The sequence below is a fragment of the Lampetra planeri genome, chromosome 8 (genome assembly GCF_965212315.1).
Source record: "Lampetra planeri chromosome 8, kcLamPlan1.2.h2, whole genome shotgun sequence".
In the NCBI taxonomy this organism is placed as follows: Eukaryota; Metazoa; Chordata; class Hyperoartia; order Petromyzontiformes; family Petromyzontidae; genus Lampetra; species Lampetra planeri.
Genome location: NC_136114.1, coordinates 9812916 through 9836269, shown reverse-complemented (window position 1 = coordinate 9836269; position 23354 = coordinate 9812916). Strand labels below are relative to the sequence as shown.

The 23354-nt window shown below is 41.9% G+C and overlaps 1 protein-coding gene across 9 annotated transcripts in view; it reads right to left on the bottom strand.

Moving 5' to 3' along the window:
• The window catches only part of LOC144720304 (neuron navigator 2-like), a 281685-nt gene that overhangs the window by 171036 nt on the left and 87295 nt on the right, over positions 1–23354 (bottom strand). For 6 of the 9 annotated variants that reach the window (XM_078596951.1, XM_078596953.1, XM_078596958.1 and 3 more), the window contains exon 1: positions 19718–21134. The exons of 1 other annotated variant lie outside the window; for it this stretch is intronic. In XM_078596951.1, coding sequence (XP_078453077.1) covers positions 19718–20629 — 912 coding nt within the window. In that variant the 5' untranslated portion in view covers positions 20630–21134. Of the gene's footprint in view, positions 1–19717; positions 21135–23354 lie in introns of those variants that run through there. 2 more of the 9 variants (XM_078596952.1, XM_078596955.1) reach the window with 1 other exon arrangement.

Here is a 23354-nt window from a genome sequence, read left to right as displayed (position 1 = left end):
TTCACTCTCGAGACACACGCCACAAGCCCTGGGGCGCGTGCCTCTTCCTTCGACAGCGCCGTTGAAGCTCGTGCCCCCGGGCTCCGTCACGGCCGTGTGCTGCCGCTGTCTGCCTTGAAGCTCCCTTCTCCATCAAGCGGTGGTGGCGGTGATGGTGTGTGAGCGCAAGGCACGACCATATAAACTCAAAGCCACCCTAATGAGCGGAGCGCGCACGCTGGCAAATGCGCCCCAACCGCTAATGGATGCGAGACTTCTGACACAAATCAGCCTGAACCCAGTCACCTGCACCCAGCATACCTAACAGAGTGTGTACTAACAGCTTGGTTAAAAGGAGCTCACCGCACATTAGCAGCTGGACGCCGACTCTTCCCCGGCACGCTTCTCGTAAGAACTCGGCTCGCTCGTGTACCGTGCGAGCAATGGCACCACGTGTAATGCGAAGGTTCAAGTCACGGCTCGATAAATCCCATCACGATGCCAACTGCATTTGGCGACGCATAATTTGAGCAAGCGGTTCTCTCTTCTCAGCTTGAGTCCATATGAAGTGTTTTTCTTACATTGCCTTCATTGGTGAGGCTCTCCAATGGTGTGAGTGTTTGCACCTCGACAGTGCTACAGCACCGTGACACTGCGCACACTCATTCTCGCATGGCACCTGGCAGTGAGAGAGGCCGACTGCTCCATTACACGGGTCCCTTTGGAAATGGGCCTCGCCTAAATATGCGGGCCCTGGAACGTCTTCCAGCAGACATTAATTTCTTGCTGAAAGAACAATGTTTATTGGCATTGATCACCCAGGCGAAATTCAATAAGCTATTAGAATGCATAAATATCATCAGTATTAATGAGGGTCGAGTGAACTAATTTGGTGAATTCCACTGAACTCGAGACCTTGTTTTATAAATGACATAAGAATATAAATTCTTGGTTCTTTCGGTTAAGTCACGTAGAAGGGAAATAATAAAATAATAAAAATATAAAACAATAAAAATTCTCACGACGATTCGACTGCAACACAAGCAATCATCATCAGGTGTTGCAGTCGAAACGTCGTGAGAATTTTTATAGTTTTCTATTTTTATTATTTTATAATTTCCCTTCTACGTGACATTACCGAAAGAACCAAGAATATGAATCCGTGCAGTCACGAAATCTTTAAATCAAAAGACATAAGAATAGTTATCACAGAAAAATTATATAGATTTTTTTGGGGTTTGGTTATGAAAAATTGACGATTGTGTTTTTATATGCGGCAGACCATATAAAATGTATCAACAAGAACCACAGTACCGTACCCTTCCTGCCCCTGTCCAGACTCAAGACCTTCCCTCTATGCCTCTGCCGACGACTGACTGCCTCTACAAAATGAATGTGTACACTGTTTCTAAACAGCATCTTGAAATGCGGTGGCATTTAAGCACTACATAAATCCACATCGTATTTGTATTAAACATAAAAAAGGTCTTTTAAAGCTAATACAGTACTATATTCAAAAGTATGTGTGTGGCTAGTTGATAAAGTACTACCATGAATTAAATTACATCATAAAAATGCTCACTTTGCTTTAATGAAGGTGATGGGGGGGGGTCGAGAGCTCTTAAAATGGCTTTCCATAATTAGCAAAAATGAAGTGCGTTTGGGACCAGTGCCAAACTGCAATTTATTCAACTAAATTGAAACAAGGGTCTCTCCTCGACTCACGCGCGCCAGTGACGGGCATGCTGTGGTGATGACTGTTCTCCATTCATTGCTAGCGCATCTACTTTCCCATGAACGCCACCGCTTCTACTACATACAAGTCGCCTGTAATGCCAAGGAGGCAGATATAACCACAGGCTATTTCTATGAGCTCGACCGGTTCGTTTGTACAATATTTTTTCTTGCATTAAATAATCCCAAATGACTGACGAACCGCACAAAAGGTTACACACGATGGAATAATTAAGCAGTGTCGTAAAAAAAACACAGAAAGAGTAATAAGTGTGGCACAGGTAATTATTTTGCACTTAATTATGTTGAATATACAATTTGGCCTTAAGTACTGCTGTATAAAATGTTTAATTAGCCTGACATTTAATCAATCACTATACATAAACACCAGCTCAAGTTCATAATAGCAGCATTAAATTTAGCAAAATGTCAAGAGAAATTTTAATTTTCCTTGGAAAAAGGATTCTATCAAATCAGCAGTTTGGTATAAATTCTTCATGAACTGGAATGATACCAGTAAAGTACAAAGAAAAGGGAAGATTCATTCTAAAACTTAAATTCAATTTCATTATTTAGTTACAAATGTTATAAACATTTACAGTAAAATGCAGGCATAGTATATACATGCACTATTTGTATGCTGAATGCATCTCAATTAACGAGCTTAAGAAAACATTTTGGCTGTATGTAAATGTTGTCCTGATCCTACTGAGGGCACCACAAGTCTGGATAATGTTGTAGAGGCAAACAAAATCAGCAATTGTGATTTTGAAACATTATAATACAGTCAACATAAAATATCATAAAATAACTGCAAATAAATGACTGGTATTACCATTCGTTAATGCATTGTAGTATATTCCACCATTGTATCAGGGCTATAATGCAGTCAAATGCTGTAATTATTATAATTTTGAGATTTTTAGCAATCTTTCACTGGATAAGAGGACTCCCTGGATGGTTACGTTAAGAGAGTTGTTCGACATCTTCACACTGATCGATGTATGCATGTATCGATGTGGGGTGGTGAAAAAGGAGAGGCAGACGCAATGCCACATATTATTACTCACCAACCATGCTAGCCATGGCCGAGAATCAAACTCACGCCGCTGGGCTCAGGGAACAGCTGTGCGAACAACTACACTCATGGATTATATTGGTGACGGAATGGCAGCCAAAGGGGAGAAAACATTGCCCGGGAGGATGACCAAGCGAAGAGATGGTGCAATGAGATCGGCTCGTGTGCAGGAATGAGATGGAGTGCGGCATCAGTAGGACCGTGAGGAATGGCGACAGCTTGGAAAGGCCCTCATCCAGCAGTGGATACACAATGGCTGCTGCTGATGCTGCTGCTACTTCTGCTGATGAAGAAGATGATGCTTATTTGAGAAATAATGTTGCGTTTTTGTGATTCCAAAAGGATGACAAGCAGTAGCTTTGACCGAATAGTATTTCTAATAGAGTGCATTTCTTTACGTTGCAGAGTACTATATGTGACGTAATATGTTTCGCCACTCTTCACCAAAGAGCCACAATGAATACGTCGGAAGAGTGTGAATTCTGGGAAACACCCCTGGGCCGCGAGCACAGCGGTGTTTACGGCTGTAAGTTGCTCCCAGGCTTCGAAGAGCAGCCTGCTCTATGCCATTTGGCACAATTAAGCAGTAATAGGTCAATAACTCTAAATCACCTTTAAAAACTGCACTGTTATACAAAAAAGCACCACTGAGAAGGAAAGACAAAGACGGTTATATTTCAGCTGATAGGGTTTCTATCTTGAGCAATTTCAGAATCACCACCTCCATTCATCATATCATTTGCCGGTAATGACGAACGAACACATGTAACGAAAAACTCACATTCGTAAATGGCATTGCTTTAAAAAGGAAAAATATTTTTTTAAATATATTTATTTTAAGGAAAATGTAACCTCGAGTGATGGGCAACACTACAATTCTTCGGAGGCCGACGGCTGCAACCTCAATGGCATGCTTTGAAGCACAGGAGGCAAAAGGCAATCTCCACTGCGAGCTGAACATGCGTCAGTAAATGGTGCAGAAGGGAAGTTTAAATGCATGGGAATGTATTGGCAGAATTTTATCCGTGGTGTCGGACTTAATGCGCAATGTGCCAACCTTGTCCATTCAGTTATCGACCGGCAAAGCCTACTGGTCTACAAGAATGTTGTTGCCACTTGGAATTCAATACCATGACACCAAGTTTCCGACCCTTTGGCTAACGTAGATGAAAAACAATCTCGAACTGTCAAACCATGACAGTAATCTTGAACACAGGTGGCCCAGTGGTAGACAATCCTGACTGAATACTGTACTTTCACAGGCACCTTCAAAAAACAAATAAAGATGTAGCATTTTTATAACAACCTTTACGGTCTTCTGAAGTCGTTTAAATGCAGCGAGCATGACAGTTTGAGACAATGTAATAAATAACGTATATAAGCAGTATGAAAAAAAAGATCAAGATGCCATGCTGGCCAAAGCCATGGATGTCACCACACCTCCACAACACCTTCACAGCTGACAGCTGCTACACAGCATATACGTGCGACCTCCCACGATCTGCGCTGGCGGTATCAGCCCTAATATAAAAAGCATTTTCGTAAAACTCACACTTTCACTCATTTCAAAATTGCCCAGCCCGATGACTGCACAACAGGTGGCGAGTGCAGTGGATGATTAATAATAATACGATACAAACATTGAAAACGGTGCCACATTAAGGTATCGTGCCATTTGGCTCGAAACTCATCTCAACTTCAAACCTCGCGTAAAATTTCGTTTTAAAGCTTTCGTGACTGCAGGGATTCATCTTCTTGGTTCTTTCGGTAAAATCACGTAGAATGGAAATAATAAAATAATAAAAATAAAACAAAATCAAATAATATAATAAAATAATAAAATAAAAGTCTATTCTTTGATAATGTTTTATTTTTTATTATTTTATTATATAACAATATAATAAACTAATATTATTTTATTATGTTTTATTTTTATTATTTTATTATTTCCATTCTACGTGACTTTACCGAAAGAACCAAGAAGACTCGTGTAAAATGTTCTATCCAAAAATGAAGAACAAAAAGAGGAAGTTTGTATTGAAACAGATCCCTTTTCTCAACCTCTACACAGCAACAGTTGATGGCCACTGCCTCTATGCCTCTCCTAGACGATGCTGCCTTCATATACAAATCGACCTCTTAAACCACTTTGGATTTGCCACATCCGCTCCTTTCATTCTGCCTTACGCTTTATCTTGCAAACTACTCCACTCATCACTGTTATCTTTACTCCAAGACCGGATATCACCCTCTTTCGACTCCGAGGGAGATGCATTGAGCCAAGTTCATCTTTAATGCATACACATAACTCAGTCCCTTACCTATGCAAAGTGTTTATATTCAGAACCCAAACCCTGAAAATCTTAGATGTCACGTAATAAAATGCTTTGTACCAAAGAAAAAACTCAATTGGTTCGCATTCAACGATTCCAAAAACACCCGAAATTCCTTCTCTTCAAAAATATCCATGGTTTTTCTCCCATCTAAATTACAATTTGATGCAAAACTGTTAATTGTCTTCGATAACTTCACTTGCAATTGCTTTTAGTCATACATCCTTGTTTGTTTAAATATTAATACTAAAGTGAACCTATATCTCTTTAATGTTTCTGTAGCTTACTAAAAAACTATGTTTTATTTTACCAGGTAAAAGCACACTGAGGTACGCTGTCTTTCTCAGAGGCAATCTGAGCACACGTGATCCCTCATCAAAGTGGCGTATATCACACGTGGGAATTTATAGAAGCAGTCAAATAATCCAAACGCATCTTTTTAAAAGTGGAGGGCAAAACCGGAGGACCCAGAAATAAATCCACGTGACCACGGGGAGAGAAAACACGACAACTCCAAATATACAACAGGCATCTTCAGTGTCGGAATCAAACCCACCACCTCTTGGGCTCCAGGCGAGGGAGATTATATCTCACCACCGCGGCAATCTGGAGGTAATTTGTCCAAGCCAATTGGTACTGCAGGGAATTCAATATTTAGCTTTGATTTTATGTTAATGCATGTTTGCAATTATATTTCATTCCTCGTGTGATACAGCGATCCTATTGCTCCAATTGCTTTACTTCATTGCTCTGCTTTGTTTTGTTGGAGCGAATGAGACTCATCCTGGTGTCTTGAATTCTCACCCGGTTAAACTAAACATGAACTTGCACTTTGAGGAACAGGAAGTTGCCAGCCAGTCCAGCAGGAGGAGCACACGCTGGAACAACGCCGGGTTCAACATGCGCAGATGACTTTTGCTTCCTTATTCACGTGGTGGGGAATTATTCTGTCCATCTTCTTGGTTCTTTCGGTAAAATCACGTAGAAGGGAAATAATAAAATAATAAAAATTACATAATAAAATAATAAACTAATATTTAATAATAATATAATTTAATAATATTATTATTTTACTATTTCCCTTCTATGTAACTTTACCGGAAAAAAACAAGAAGATGAATCCCTGCAGTCACGAAAGCTTTAAATCTAAAGTTAACTGTGTACTGGTTCATCTTCTTGGTTCTTTCGGTAAAGTCACTAGAAGGGAAATAATAAAATAAAAAAAATTAAACATTTAAAAAAAGATTAAATAATCTATAATAATTATATAATATAATAATAATATTATTTTACTATTTCCCTTCTACGTGACTTTACCGAAAGAACCAAGAAGATGAATCCCTGCAGTCACGAAAGCTTTAAATCGAAATGTTCTGTCCATGTCAAAACCGGTGAGCCGGTGGATGGATTCAAGAGTGCAGCAGCTCATGAAACAGATCTCTTAGCCCGTGCTCATTTCTTAGCACAAATAAAGCGATGTTGATTCAATGCATAAAAAAAACATTGAATTTGTACTCTTACTGTGCAAGAAACAGTTATTACACACTTCTCAACATGCCTTGCATATGATTACAGATGCATACAATTAATTTTAAAATCAAAAGTGGATTATTACATCAGCTCGACACTGGTATTGAGCCTACCGCATTAAAATTCCAGTCATTTACAGCGAAGTGGTAAACGTGAAAGAAAATTTGCCCTCAATAAATACCACGGGTGACAGTTCAAAAACAACGGCAGAGTGCGATTGCTAAAAGCATACCGTTGAAAAAAACCTCAGCTTTTACATGGAATGTACCAGTTAGAATTTTATTTTACATTTTCATTGACAACATAATTAGTTAAGACCAGGCTTATGATTTCAAAAGCAAGACTAACATGCAGCATCTGTGTGCCAAAACCGATGGCTTTCCAAATGGCATTTTTGTTTTCAGTGACTACAACACTCTTAATATGTCCATCAAAACATTGCTTACATGGATTAATGTTCACCTTTTTTTTTGCACAATAAAATATTAGGACTTAAATGTGCAGCACAGTTAACAGTAACTTCCACATTATCTAAACTTTGACTTCATACTGCTATTACGAATGTATTATTGTTTTATGTGATTTCCACAATAATCTACAGTATATGCAGGAATTGTATTTCATGAATACAAATAAACAAAATGCTAATTTGATAACATCTGCATCATTTATTCTTGCCCTGTCAATGAATGGACGAAACAGATGGTGGTGCACAAGCAAAAACAACAAATTTTCCACAGATTTGTCAATAACACTGCCCTACAGAGTTTTGGGCAATATCCCTTCTTCACAGCATACATATTTGCTATAAAGCAAGACTATTGTGTTAATTTTCTTATCCTTATTTAGCTAAGCTCCATAAAGCAGTATAGCTCTTGTTGGCAAGGGGGCTCTGTTCTACCCTCTAGAGGGAGAAATGGACACTGCAACTACATATCCATGCAATTAGCACATGACACTGGCACATGGTCCCCTGCCATAAGAACAATGTGTGTCTGGGGGAGATTTAAAATCAGAAATGAAGAAGATGAAGCACACAAAAAACAACTCACAGACCCTGTGAGAGCAGCCGGAATACGTTTTGCCAAGCTGGCCTAGTTATATAATAAATATACTGTATATATCAAAGGGTATGATTGAAGTTCAAACCAACAAAGTATGTTCTTATTGAAAGCAACTATACTGCATCTTCACATACAATATAAGATTTAGTCGATCAGCCAATCAGCTTTTCCAGATAAATATTATCAAACAGTATTTGTTTAAGAAAACCAAAATCTGGATTAGTTTCGACATTCTGGCTCTCATCAGCAGAGTTAGGGTTGCTGAACAAATGCTGCTGCATAACCAGATGTAATTGGCAAGAGCCTTCATCATTAATTATGGGACCCCATTCGACTCAAAAAGAAATGGGTTTATATAGATCTTATTCAAGGCAAGTGATTCAGCAACTTAGCTCACTAGCTTGTGTTTAATTCAATCGATCCTTATGGCGGTACCCCGGGGTACCAAATAATACAAAATGGCCGAGGCAATTCAATATTTTATTTCTGGGACACTATTTTTGTCCAGGGGTGTACTTAACTCCGCGACTGGGGTACCAATCATTCCGAAATCAGTGCAACTCCGCGATGTCGAAACGCAGCGAGGACAATTGCGCTGAAACCCTGAACGCGTGTACGCACCATGGTGGTGCATCGTGTACAACTCGTCGAGATGAGTCGATTGCCGCATCGTCGACCATCAACAGACTAACAATGACTGCATCACAGACATTATGCGAGTTAAATTGTTATTTCTCACATACATGTATATTTGAAATTGTTTTGTATCATACGGAGGTGCCTGGAAATGCAGACAGTATTAACGAGCATGCAACGGAACATATTTAAATCCACAATCTCTGAAACCCTTCGGTGAAAAACGTTGAGTTGCTCGAAGTAAAACAATAACAAAAATGATTCATATCCTTTTTTTGTTTGTTTAACAAAGTACAAAAAAGTCATATCGCTCAAAATTAACAACTCATTTGGGCATGATACATCTGAGAGCCCTGTCAGCACGCTCACCCACCAATGACACAGAGTTCCCCTAATTTGTCAGACAGCGATAGAAATACAACCAGAAAACAACAGATGAGACAAATTCTTAGGTTTTTTCGGTAAAGTCACGTAGGTAAAACATCAAAATTAATGAAAATAAAATAAAATAAAACAAAAAATCACGACGTTTCGGAGGCAACACAAGTCTCCGTCATCAGGTGGGACCGTCACAGCCGAATCGTCACAGCCGAATCGGCTGTGACGGTCCCACCTGATGACGGAGACTTGTGTTGCCTCCGAAACGTCGTGATTTTTTGTTTTATTTTATTTTATTTTCATTAATTTTGATGTTTTACCTACGTGACTTTACCGAAAAAACCTAAGAATTTGATTCCTTGCAGTCACGAAAGCTTCAAATCTAGAATTAGATGAGACAAATTTCTCACGACTGCCGAGCACATCTCAACAAGATGCACGCATTTTGCTGGCTGATAAGACACTGCTGGACCCAAGCCTGGAGCGTCACAACCTCCTTTCTCTCTCCCCGCTTATCCCCCTCCTTCCCACAGGCAAACTCCCGCTTGAAAACATATCGTATTATTGGTTTAACACGTAGGCTTTCGCGACCAATATTATTCATAATCAACGTTTTTGGGTTAGATCGCGTTATTTATAAATGTGTCGTAACCCTCCACCACTCAACACGGCCAATCAGCAATTACCAGCGAAACGTTATACTCAAAAATTGTAAATGTTGTGGTTTCACGCTTTAACACACCGGTGGGCTAAAGTAGTTAAATATTTGTCTTTTGTCAAGGTGACACTTTTTTGCTGATTGGCCGTGTCGGGTGGTGGAGGGTTATGACACATTTATAAATAACGCGATCTAACCCAAAAACGTTGATTATGAATATCGTATTATATCAAATCGTCAGTTTCCTTTCAGTTAGGGCTGATCGGTGTTAACTACACTACTTTACACTTACAATGTTTCGTAAAAGGTACAGCTCTGCAATTGCTTGTTCACACCACTGCTGGTAAGAAAGGCCCCCTACTAGAGGTCTAGAGAGCAACTCTCTAGGGGATTTTGGCCGACTATTACAAGCTGGGCAGGTGTCTTGACAGGGCGGGGGGGGGGCAGTACCCGCACTCACCTGCCAAATGACTAATTGTAGTGTAATCATGTCCACTGCTGGTTGGATAGAGGTTGAGCGATTTGCTGTGTCCATTGTTTCAACTTGCCAAGCCGAGCGATCGAGTCCGACCAGCGACCTCTGGATTGCAAGTACAGCGTGCCGCTAACCATTACACCACGCAAACATCCCAATGCCAGGTACGCGTAAAATAAGACTATATTTTTTGTCAATGAGTGGAGAGAGAGAAAGAAAAAAATATCGAAATAGCTTTCCTTTCATGGCTTTCGTTTGAGAATGGAAGCTGGCCAACTACTTTATTTGCCATCATTCACAAATAAAAATATAAAAATATATATATTTTTACGAAATACAATTCTGCAGAACCCCTAAAACAGAAATGATCCAGCCTTCTAAGACGCACAGTGCTTGCAAATATGCATGAACAAGAAACACTACGAAAAACACGGCCAGAATTAAGTACTGGGTGCAGTCAGTATGGCACTTTGGTGCATTTGCCAAGAATCTGAAAGTGATGTTGGAACATAGCTCTAGAGCTTAGAGATGTCTCTAACTTGGGAACCACAACTTAATCAAGGTTCACCAGGAATGCAGCCCAGGTGGTAAAACGTTGAGACACATGGCGTCGCACTTGACTGAAGCTGTCATTTTTAAAAGGTGAGCACTATACAGGGCGATCCATTTAGAGATAACCCACCCAAATAATAGGGAGCTGTAACTGGAGAGAGAACGACACTTTGTTTCAAAGCCTCTGCTTGTCTCCCACCGATGTCAATACAGGACATTGATCAACACACTCTTCCTCTGTAAGATATGGAGCCATCGCTTACACAATACATGTTTTAAATCACCTGTTGCGAGACAATAAGAGGATCATTAGAGACCAGCTGGGTATCTATAAATGGATCAACCAGAATAAAATAAAAATATATACTGCAGTAGGATGCTCTTCTAATTTGACAACATTAAAAACTAGTAATTGAAAAAAAAACTTCAACAATGGATAGACCAGGTACATTACAGGCACCTTTTGATTGATTAATGGGGTCTGACTCGAGCGAACTCTAGAGGGTATTTGGTCTACTCTTCCATGTTGACCAGGCATCTTGAATGGGTGGGTTGGGGAGGGAGGGGGGCTTTACCCACTTTGACCAAGGCCTTCTGGTGGGTCCGCCCAGGCGAATGGTGGCCTCAGGCCCCAAACCCCAAACCCACCTCGTCCTGTGACCGCCGCCGACTGCCGTGAACGCCCATCCAGCGCCGGCCCCCTTCTCGGGCCTGCCCCGACAAGTCAGCGTGAAGCAAGTCCCCGTACGACGGAAGGTGCCCACTCGCTTTTTTTTTGTATCTCGTGTTGTTGTTGTTGTTGTCCTTCTCCCGCGCACCTCCGATTAGTACGGTTGGCTATGTACGGTACGAAAGAAGTTCAACATACGTAGACCGTTTACAAGCGTCGCGAAGTGTATCTATGGGACCTTTTTGGCGGTATCAAAAGTATGAAAAAATAAGAATAGGTTGTATCCTTGCTTACAATAAAACAGATGTTTAAAAACCAAACAGACACCTTTTTCAAGGCATCAAGTCTGCGTTAACCACACGTACTTGTGGCAAAAAAATGCAAACAAAAATGCTGTCATAATATATGGCATTGTCTTTGAAACTGATGTGCCTACACAGCCTTCTTCATGGCCTAGTCTCACCAGTGTCAGACCAGAGAACGTCAAATGGCATGTTTTACAACAAATACGTGTGGTTAATGCAGACTTGCATTAACGTCGTGATTTATTTTATTTTCTACCTACGTGACTTTACCAAAAGAACCAAAGAGTATGGATTCCTGCAGTCACGAAAGCTTAAAATCAAGATTAATGCAGACTTGATGCCTTGTGAAAGGTGTCTACAGTATTTCGTGTTTGAACATCTTAACACCCGTTTCACTGCCAGAAATGGTTAATAATCTATCTTATTTTTTCTAACTTCACGAAGTATGCTTATGGCACCGCGCGCACAGCGTAAGGTTACATTGATGGCGGTATGTTCTGCCAGTAAGTAACGTCGCTTAAAAAGTCAATTATACTGCTGGGCGGACAGACACGGTGAGTGGGATGACATAAACTTTTCCGATTGTTTCAACTGCCTCGCCAGGAGATCGAACCGGAGATTCTCTGGATTTCAAGTCCTGTGTGCGAACGATTACACCACGGCACTGTCCTATCGACGTAAATTGGAATTAAACTTCTTGCAGATGTTTTGCATTGCCTATGATGAATATCATTCGAAGACTATGATGAAGATTAATCATCAATTTAAAGACCAAGGCAGCAAGATTATGTTATATATATACAAAGAAACATTTAAACAAATGAAGCTGAAGGGAAAATACTTTACATGCTGTTAACTTTAAAATGTTTAAACATCCTACAGTAACAGCTGTTGCAACATTTTCTAACAAATGCATAGGTCTTGGATTTTCTATGCGGTGGATAAGGAGCTGACTCAGCCATAACACGTGGCCCCAATAAGAAGATTGATTGCACAGCATGAAGTGTGAAGCCACACATTTATAGATTCTGGGAGTCATGCACAAGACACGATAAATTACATCCCATCCACTTCTTATAGACATCTATATTTAGCCCTGCCCGTGTTAAAGACTAGATAATATGCAAAATATTTTACGGCAAACCAGCTAGCTGTATAAATGTATGTGCTGTATATAATAGGCTGCATTTCAGCCAATGTCTATGAAGGCAGGCTATTGAATGAAACATTTGCGAAAATATACATTTTCTCTTTAAGGGAAATATTATTGATAAATGTGCTTAAACACCAATGCCAATGTAGCATGACAAAAAAACATAACTTTTTCATGTATACAGTACACAGTACTCTGTACTTAATTAACATGAATAAGTACGTATGCAAGACGAGGCAACCTTTTGACTTAAAATGTTCTTTTAAGCAGCCATAAAGCTTTAAAATGAGGAATCGTCATGCCGAGTTGCCTCTCTGACTGACGTGCTACATGCAGCCCACTTAATAAAAAGGGCATGTTTTGCCTACTGCAGAAGGCTGTGCGATCCATTACTTAAATCCGACTTGCCCTTTTTCCCTTTTTAAGCCTCCCATGCCGAACATCTTCTGGAGACAAAGTCACGTTGCCTTTTCTAAAGGAGTGCTGCCGAAGAGTTTGAGACTCCGCTGGTTCATTCAATTGCCCTTTTAGCACAAAAGCCAAGAGAGAAAAGCCTCCCCTATTTTTTTTTTACCAATTCGACCACACAAGAACACCGTTTCTTTCAGCACCTCCTGCAGGCGGCGTGTCACGGGGCCTTTTGTTATGAGAAAAAGCGATGGCTATATTTTTTTTCATGTTTTGTTGTTGTTGTTGCCAGAGGTCATCAAACTTCCACGTACTGTATATTTCGGATGTGTCTGGCTCAATGCCAACAACGTGACACGGATCACGCAGCGCCCGGCACAAACCACAGGGCACCGTCGTGCGCTATCTGGACTGGTCAGTGAGCGTGAAATTTCGGCGCACACGCGGTGGCCGATAACGTTGAGTGAGGCCCCGGCTCCGAGTGCCTTCGACTGCCGCGTGTGGTGCACGCGCCTCGCCGCGCACATGCAGGGCGGCGGTGTACGATGGCCCACGCAATCCGAAGAGCGCGTCGTGAAACACGTGGACACTGATAACGTGCGCAGCCAGCACCTAAGAGTGTGCGCGATTTCTCCGGGAAATTCTGTGCGCACACAACGCCGCTCACGTGGACTGCATCGTATTAGCAATGCGTGCACGGGAAATTAACACTTGACCTTGCCTACAATTCTAAGCTCCAACTTGCATGTGACCAGATAACCGTGTCACGCACCGTGCATGTGATTTTATGTCCCGATGCCTCTCCGTTCCTATGCGCCAAGCTTCCTCGTGCTTCTTGGTTCTTTCGGTAAAGTCATGTAGAATGGAAATAATAAAATAATGAAAAATTTACATTATGTTTAATTTTTATTATTTTACATGTTTTATTTTTTTAAATGTATTATTTCCATTCTACGTGACTTTACCGAAAGAACCAAGAAGATGAATCCCTGCAGTCACGAAAGCTTTAAATCGAAACTTCCTCGTGCTGTTTGCAACAAGAGCGTGCGTACACTGGGCAGGTGTGACACTGCATGCAAACGCGTGCACGGAAGTGGCTATGGGCACGCACGGATCGTTTTGGGGGTTATCAGCCGTTGGTGACGATCTGTCAGGATGTGGGGAAGTGTCACATCCAGCATGGAGGTACGTTTCAAGTGCAGATCTGTCCACCTCGTATCACATCGCCTGCAGAACCCAACAGCCGTGTGCAGCCTGCCAAGTGAAATTATTTATTTTTTATGAACAAATTGTGCATCATTCCCGTATTTTTTTTACTGAGAACCACGGCGACTTGAATTACTCTTCCTAAGCGCGAGACATTTTGGCGGCGATACTTAGCGCAATGAAACCGACAAACCTGGGTCCAATTCACGGCTAACAGCAAAAAAATCCATGGCACCAGTCCTGGGTACCCCTCCCTTCAACAACTCGCACTGACCAGGGTGGTGAAGTATGGGAAAACCACTCCCATGAGCAACATAGTGTAGGGAAGCCATCATTGTACAGCAGATTAACAAAAGCCTTTAGCTTTTTATCATCATTATTACTATGCATGACCCATTTTGCATGCGTGTGTATAAATGATATAGCTTGGCTCAAAAGAATGACTGGAATTCTTATGGGTTTTTTGTCGCATCTTATTTCAATGGAATGCCTTTCTGTACTAAACATTAATTAAAGTGATCAACCATAAGTGGTGTAGAGAAATGACAGTGTATAATTAGCAGAGGGCAACCGTGAACACTATGTTTTACAGCATGCATATTAATACACATCACAATTCCTTCAATTAATGAGCTGTAAATTTCATAGACTGCATAAAAAAGTAACGCACCTATTTCAAAACAAGAATATGTGATGCTACGTTGTAACTACGCTACTAGCCTCAGGATTACATGTCCTTTTGTGGTTTACGTGCACACAATGATATTTGATTTTGATGAATGTCACTGAAACTCAAGGCATGGCAGTGCGTGTTGTTTATTTGGCGTCGCAGCGTGAATGCGTGCGTGCCACCACCGCACACGCAGCCAGCAAAAATAACACAAACCAGGGAGCGCACGAATAAAGAATTGTGAAAACTCCCAATGCACAGAGAGAGAGACATCGCTGGGGGAATAGAGAGAGAGGCCAAAGCTCGGTCGCACTGTTGCCTTTGCTCACATTCGAGCCGAACCATGGCCACAACGGGAGGGGGCTCCCGGTACCTTGGGCATCCCCTTGGTGGAAATGCCTCCTCCACCACCCATGCGAAATAACAAAGATCCCAGGTAAACAGCTTCACTGCCACTTAGGTAACCGCACAGGTGTGTGTGGTCCTCTACTGCAGAGTATGCCATTTTGCACAGTAGTTCCGACATACGACGACTGGCCTGGCACGCGATATGATGGGGTGTTTTTTTCCATGTGCATAATGTCCTTCTTGTCAAGGCACGTTTGCAGGAAAATGCCATGCGTTTCGTAGTGGCTGTACATTGCCAAAGGCGCAACACGCATGCATAAAGGCACAAACACTATGGCAAACGAGCTTTCATAATTTTATTTAATAAAAACGTGGATATTCAGTTACAGACCTGTTGGGCCACCAGTCATTAATTAAAAAGAATACGAGTATTTATCAAGTGACTCACAATGAAAACTTATTCAGTAAACACGGACTAGTTTTTATTTATCAGCACGGCATTAAAATTCATTTTTATTATTTTAAACTATAAAAAAACAAGAGATTGTGAATATACCTATTGTACATATTCTTCGTGTTTAATTTTGGTACAGGTAAAACCCATTGGGCAATACATGCAAATTTTTGATGGGGACTTGGTTATACAATATAAACCTAGTGACAACAGAAACACACAAACAAAACTATCCAAAAACAACCGTACAAATCAGAATCTTGATTTATACTAGAGGAATCATATGAGCTATAAAGCTATTTTTTACAGATGTCCAGTAGCTCCTGCCTCTTTTTACCAGATGTACAAATGGTCAAGTTCAGAAATGGAACAACCAGCACAAAGAATATCAAGGCTATTAGAGCTCATACTCGTCGTTTTTTTGGTAAAGTCACGTAGGTAAAAAATTAAATTAAAATTAATAAAAGTAATATTTTATAATTTTTATTATTTTATTTCTATTATTACTTTTATTAATTTAAATTTCATTTTTTACCTACGTGACTTTACCGAAAAAACTAAGAGTATGAATCCTTGCAGTCACGAAAGCTTCAAATCTAGAACTATTAGAGCTCGCTTCATTATAACTTAGGCACACTGCCCTCCAGAGCATGATCCTCCACTTCGTCTTGTGACTTAATGTTCACATTTCAGAATAGGCACCAAACTTAGCTTTGCCATATATACAACTCCATATTTTTACACTAAAGTACTACAAGTGAATGAATGGTAAAATACATACAGGACCTCTATATTGGGGAAGAAGTGCTAATAAAGGTGAGCTCGTATATAAATGTAATCTCATAAAAAAAATATTGACCAATATCAACAGAGTGCCTACATGCAGTCGTGTATGTCAGCAGAGGCCACACATTATGTTTTTTTTTTATCCTGAAACGAGCGCTGTTATTTGTGAAATTGAATCAAATTATGGCATGAAATTAGGACGCATGTGCGGCACAAAGAAGACGCATTGGACCCGTAAAGAAATGTAACAGATGCACAGACGTGTGCACTGAACACAGGCTGACAAAATCAAATTAATTTCCCCCAGCTGAGACAGTGCAGGCAGGCGGCATTGGGGGGAGCGCGTGGCGATGCATGTGGCTCCCCAGTAAGTAGCGGGTGGGCAGAGATGGTGGGCTGCGCCTATAGGCACTGCCTGGCATGCAATTCACGTTTTCGTTACCCACTGAAAGCCACTTATTAAACCTCAGAATATCGCAGCCAACCGACACGGCAACACCATAAATCCTGACTGCAACACCACAAGCCACATTCGCAAAATCTGAATTGGTCAATCCATTTAACTGGAAAACCACGACTGTGTGCCGCTCCTGTTTTCTATTGGAAAAGTGTGGGGCAGTGTTGTGTGCAGGGCATTGCTTGCAAGAAATAGCAATCCAGTGCCTCGCTGGTAAATTTTCAGCCCTTCGGCGATCTACTGCTGGATAAAGGCCATCCCACACTTTGTCAGTTAAAATGGGTTGTTTTTATTATCTAACTTATTATGCATGTAATTTAGTAATGAAATAGCCAGAATGTTTGTAATCCCTATTCGACAATTTTTTAAAAAAATTTGATGGTTAATTTCCAGGGCTGGGGTTGCCTGGCAATGTTTAGAAAGAATATTCGAGTAAGAAAATAATTGCTTGCAGCCCTTTGTTACTCTACTGTTGGATGAAGGCCTCCCCACACTTGTCAGTCAAATGTGTTGCATGGCCATACTTCACCACACTAGTTAGTGCAGGTTGGTGAAGGGTGGAGACCAGGATTGGTTCAGATATCACGCTCGTCACTGATGTTAGCCGTGCACAAAATTTGAAGTCAGGTCACGGAGTTCTTAAGGCAGTGAACGAATTACTCCATCTTGTATTCTAAAAAATATATATAAATTACATCCATTTAAGGCCACCCCCACACCACATCAGTCACGAGGGGTTTTTTTCAACTCTACTTCACCACACTTGTCGATGCATGTTGGTAAAGGGGGGAGGCGGAGAGGGAATGATCAGTTCTGATATCACTTGCCAGGCACGGATGGTATCACTGGCCGAGAATCTAAATTGAGTCGACAGGCTCAGAGCACAGCACGCCCATCCCAACGCAGCCGCTCTACCACCCCCACCCCCATTCCCGTATTAATGCCCAGCAATTAAACAAATACAGTGGTGTCAGCATTGCCTCTCCCCACTCAATACTATCTCCTATCTCAAGACGATGTTCAATATGTCCAAGCCATGGTAATATGGGCACAATTAAAATGCTACTTTAATTGAATTGATGGATATTTGGGTGACGTTACCGTATAGAGCCCTTTCCTTCACGTTTGTTGCATGCTGAAAAGTAAAATGCAATTGATTTACCTGCAATGGGTAGATGTAGGTATAAATTCTCTTTAGTGTTAGCTTATTTTACCAATCATTTGCATGGTATGTTATGAAAAATATACACATTTGCTCGACACTCTATTCTGCCTTTATAGACACTGACCAACAAACAACGAATTGCACAATGCTTCACTGTAAACAGGCAGATTAAAGTGATTGGTTTGTTTTAGCACACTGAGAACCACAGAGCGTGTGAAGAAATCTAAGCGAAGATTATCTGAACCTGTGTAAGTCCCCACACGATCCCAAACAGAACTCAACTGGTGACAACCACAGAGAAAACTGAACCCACAATCTAAAGAGGCACCGTGAACACTACGCAGGAACTGACCTTTGGCAATAAACTCGTGCAAACACTTGGTGCGGATAGGTACACAGGGAATGGTATGCTCTTAGCCATAACAGGTAATACTACTACTACTACATTCTGCAACAAACCACAACACAGGTACTATACTGTGGCCCGATGTATTTTTGGTAGCAGCCCTGTGACGAAAACGGTGGTCAAAGCCTGCCATACCCCCCGACCCGCCCGTCTCTACCAGGGCTGACTAAATGACTATTTGTTTAGGACCCGATTGTTTGGGCACCATGGTAGTGCTATCGTCCATCATCATAGTAAAGCGTGCTGTGGAATCCTCCAACTCTCAAAGCTGGCTGTAAATCACCTGCTGACAACGAACGCACACGCACACAAAATGCTCCCAAACATCAAGATGAATGATCGAAGGAAGGTGACCAGTATCGCCCTGGTCATGTTTTCCTTTTGCGAATCCTACATTTTAAAAAGAATCACAAGGAATGCCCTGCTAAAATGTCTGTAAATCATTTTAAGTGCAGGCAGCACAAAAGCTATGTGCAGTATTACCGTGCTGATGTTCTATGCAATGCTGCAGTTTATCTCGGCAGTAATAGTTTTGCCTGGCACATTAACAACACATGTCGGTATATAGTGAGTATGGCTTTTTTGCGCTTCATTTATGCGACGCAATATATCACGCGTATTGTTCGCGCCATGGAGAAAATATTATCTCGATCAATTGTACATTTTCACTTTGAAATAGGTGAGATTTTGCAGGTAAGATGGGTTACAAAAACACAGAACTTCTCCCAAGCACAATGTTATGTAAACACAACCACAGCAACATTTGCTTATAACCATAAATATTTAAAATGTGTTAGTGGTATGACGACATGGCCCCCTCAATCTTTAGGTAAGCAATAAAGCTTAGACTTCAGTTCAGCATTGCCTTGCAATCATAAAACAAACACAAGCTATGGATTTAATGCATCAGGGCTGATGATTGCAGGGTTAGCAGACTGACTTATAACAATAATTAAGTAATGAAAAAGTATTGTGCATTTGTGATATTTTTGTTGTTGTAGGAAAACCCCGTAAGTTTATTTATACTTTGGTACTTATTTGAAATTATATATTGTATTTAAAAGGTTAAACTAAAGCAATTTCTTTGAATGAAATCCTTTGATATTTTTGCCCCCCTATTGTAGTGTTCATTGGATGCTGTGCTTTCATCAAATACCCATTACAAACGTAAACAAAACAATCGACTTCAAAATACTTTAACAACCGAGGAGGCAGGGTGGGAGAGGGGGATTTCAAAATTCAGTGTGGACAGTCGTCGCACTTCCTACTCACCTGCACGTCACCATCTCTGGTTGCCTTTTCTCCTAACAGATGTTCTGCCTCCAAGTTCTCAACACCGCACGTCTCCTTCCAAGGGCGTTCCACTGCTCCGTTCATGCCGTAGATGTCTACGAGCTCTGCACTGTTGCTGGAACGGAGAGGTGACCAAATTGGAGGTGCCTGCTTTTCTGCTTGCAGAGATTTCTCGGCCAACCTGGTTCCACTGTTTATCAAAATGGAAGGTTTCACAGACACGACTTGGCTTTCCTTAGGTTGCTTCGAGTCAGAAGATGTTAAAGAATGCCCTTCAGTGTTGACTTTACTGACAGTAAAAGTACCACTCTTTTCAGAAACCAAAGCTTGGGAACCACCAAAAGGAGGTTTCGAGTCCAAATCTGTCTCGTCATCAGATGGGCTGAAACTTTCAATCGGTTCAGCAAATCGGACCGTCGGGCGGTGATGTGGTTTTGTTTTTTCCACTTCAGGCTTGTCGGTCAATACAGTCCCTTGACCCGTACAGAGAGAGCTTGGTTTAATTGCAGGTATCTGGTTGCCGGGTGATGGTTTGTCTGACAGTGTCTTAACACTGTGCAGATCATCCACCTCAGGAGATTCTTTGGAAAATGGCCTCTGGGTTGAGTTTCTTCTCTCCATCCCAGACTGATGTCCCAGACCTCCGACAGAAAGGATAGGCTTCACTTCTGAGAGCTGGCTGCTGTAGAGCATTCTTCCTGGCCCAGGTTGACCCCCAGCTGGAAGCGGAGGTTTTGTTGAGAAAACTTGGCTCGTGTAAGCTGGTCGAATGCTTGGCTGTGGAAGAGACCTCCTCTCCATGCTCAAAGTTGGCAAGGAGCTGCTGGGAATGGTTGGCTTTGGAAGCCCAGAAGTGGGTCTGGACTTGGGTCCAGCCAAAATTGCCGGCATGGTGAGGCTGTCTATGGCCTTCACTTGAATATCCAGAGTGTTTAATGTTACCCAGACACTGCCTTCGAAAAAAAAGACGAAATAACCTAATAAATATTTCTCACAATAATCGATTTTCGCCGAGACTTTCCAATGCAAAAGTTTTTAGTGATCTTAACAGCAACGCTTTCAAGACATTTTGGTTAACAGATGACCATTATTTAACGGACCCAGTTGCAAATGCGCAAATCTATTTTGCCTGCCGCGCAAGCTTTCGCCTCCAATCGATTCCAGTGCGCAGAGAACATCTCAGAGTCACAGCCAATAACTTTTTTTTAACGGGATGAAATCCGCACTAAACACCCTGCGGCAATCCTCGGCTGGTAAGCCGCGGATTATTTGGGCTGCTGTGCGCGTCTCGTGGCCGTACCCGCAGTGGCAGCAACGCTGACTGCCAAGCGCTCCGCCCGACGGGCGAAATATAACAAACGCATGCGCGTCACCGCGGCTCAAATCCCAACTGATGTCAGCGCTCTGATTCACGGTCACGCAGGTCTCTTCTCTCGCTCGCTCGCTCGCCAGCCTCTCTCTCTTCTCTCTTTCTCTCCTCCCCACCGTGGAACAACCCACCCGCAAAGCAGCCCAGCCCATCGGCTCACCCCGCTAACACCCCCCCCCCAACACTACCCCCGCTCCCCCGATACATCCAGCACACCCAACATTTCCTCCCATCCAAACCCATAAGCTCCTACCCCCCCCCCTCCCAATACACACACCTCCCCCCACCTTTCGCCTGTAATTCTAAACATATTTCCGATGCGACTGTGCCACTTACAGTAAATGACATTTTGGTGTGGTTTTGAAACAAGACAACCAGCAGCAGCAGCTGCTGCTGCTGCTGTGATCTCCCCCCTCCCCTCCCCACCCCGGAAATATTTAAGCTGCAAAAACAGCAGCGCCGTGAAAAGCGCACCTGACTAATGCACAAATATTCCTGTTACGTTTACGGAGCTGCTCGCCACCCTTTTTTTTACTTTTCTCCCTCGGGAACAAAGAGGGGGGCGGACGTGAGTCGCAGAACGCGCGGTGATTCACCGAGACGCTCAGAGGAATTGCAGTGGCAACACAAAATCAACCTCCCCCCCCCCGCGATGAAGTTTATAAACAACACAAAAAAAGCCACCCCAGCCTGTCACGCGCAGTGTATTAGTCATTTCCATCCCAACAATTATTTTGAAACGCGCCTCGTTATACGAAGTCATGGTTGGGGTAAAGCTTTCGACGGATACAAAACTGCCACAAAATTAACGACGTTCTCTCGCATACTGCACCGCTTACAGTACGCGGCAAAGCCATCCTTTTTTGTGTGCCAAGTATCTGGCTGCATCGAGTCCAGTTGCTGGCAACGCGCAGGGGCAAAACATCTCATTGGCCTAAATGGCACGCAGCTTGTGCCAACCACTTCAACACAATGGGCCCGATCAACAACGCGGCTCCGACATCAGTGACATCATTCTTCGCATTCTTTTTCCACAAAACGGGACTCTTCCGAGCAAAGTTATGACTCATGCTGCAGCGGTAGCAGCAGCACGGATGTAAATAAATCTGACCGCTGACACACTCTAGCTACAACAGACAAATCCCATTAGGCCGGGGAGTTTATTAGATTATATTGTGATTTGTTACAGTGGCACCAGGAGGGAGCGGCTATTTTATTTTTCCAAAAGCCAAACACAGGGACCTTTCAAACTTAATGAATCGTCAATGATTTTTAGGCAATGCCACAGATAAAATACGGGAGAGGTTTATGCGCGCATGCCGAAGCCCCAATCGAATTTAGTTTTCTTCGAATCAGAAATACTGTACTTTCGATTTCACACTACTGTTGTATAAACATACCAAGATAGCTTACGCGAACGCAATATGTTTGGCATTTACACACGAGGTGTAATGTTTTTCGTTAACGCACTTTAAAAGTAAATGTTTCTGTTCCAATGAGAGTCCATGTTCGAGTACTTAAATATCCAAAACATAAACGAAATACGCTGCTGTTTTACACACCGCATCAAGTGCTAAGTTAAGGCCAAGTTGACGTACAGGAGGCCCAGAACCGGTTCAGTTAACACTGGTCAACAAAACAAAAACACATTTTTTCTGGTCTGGACTTTTGCAGCTGTTTTAGACTAATTTCAGGGTGCTGATTCCAAATCTGATCTCGGATTTGCTCTATCACATCTCATTTTGATGCTATCGACATACCCCACTTTCATTGATTTTACCGGAAATTAACTCTTGTCACTTATGATTGCAAGTTGTTGCGAGTCAGTGACTGCTTTAGTGTTAAAATATGGTGCTGTATTTTTAGGATAGTGTGTTTATAATATAATTTTATGTAGATATCCACATTCATTTAATATTTTCTTCTGCAGTTTTTATTGAAAATGCAATATTTTATATCTCAAAAACCTGATGTGATAGACAAAAACTGATGCCAGATTTGGAATCAGCACCCCAAAATAACCTTAGAACCGTTGGAATACCTTATGCCAGAAAAAAGTGTGTTGACCAGTGTTATCACCACCGATGTTAGGCATAGCCAGGAATCGAACCCTCCTCGTCAGGTTCACGTGACCGACATTACGAACAACCGTTTACAGATTTGCACGCCCAAGCTGGGATCACTTCCAAATTCAGAAATGGCACGCTCTCGCGTATTCTCAATATAAATGCTGATTGTTTAATTCCC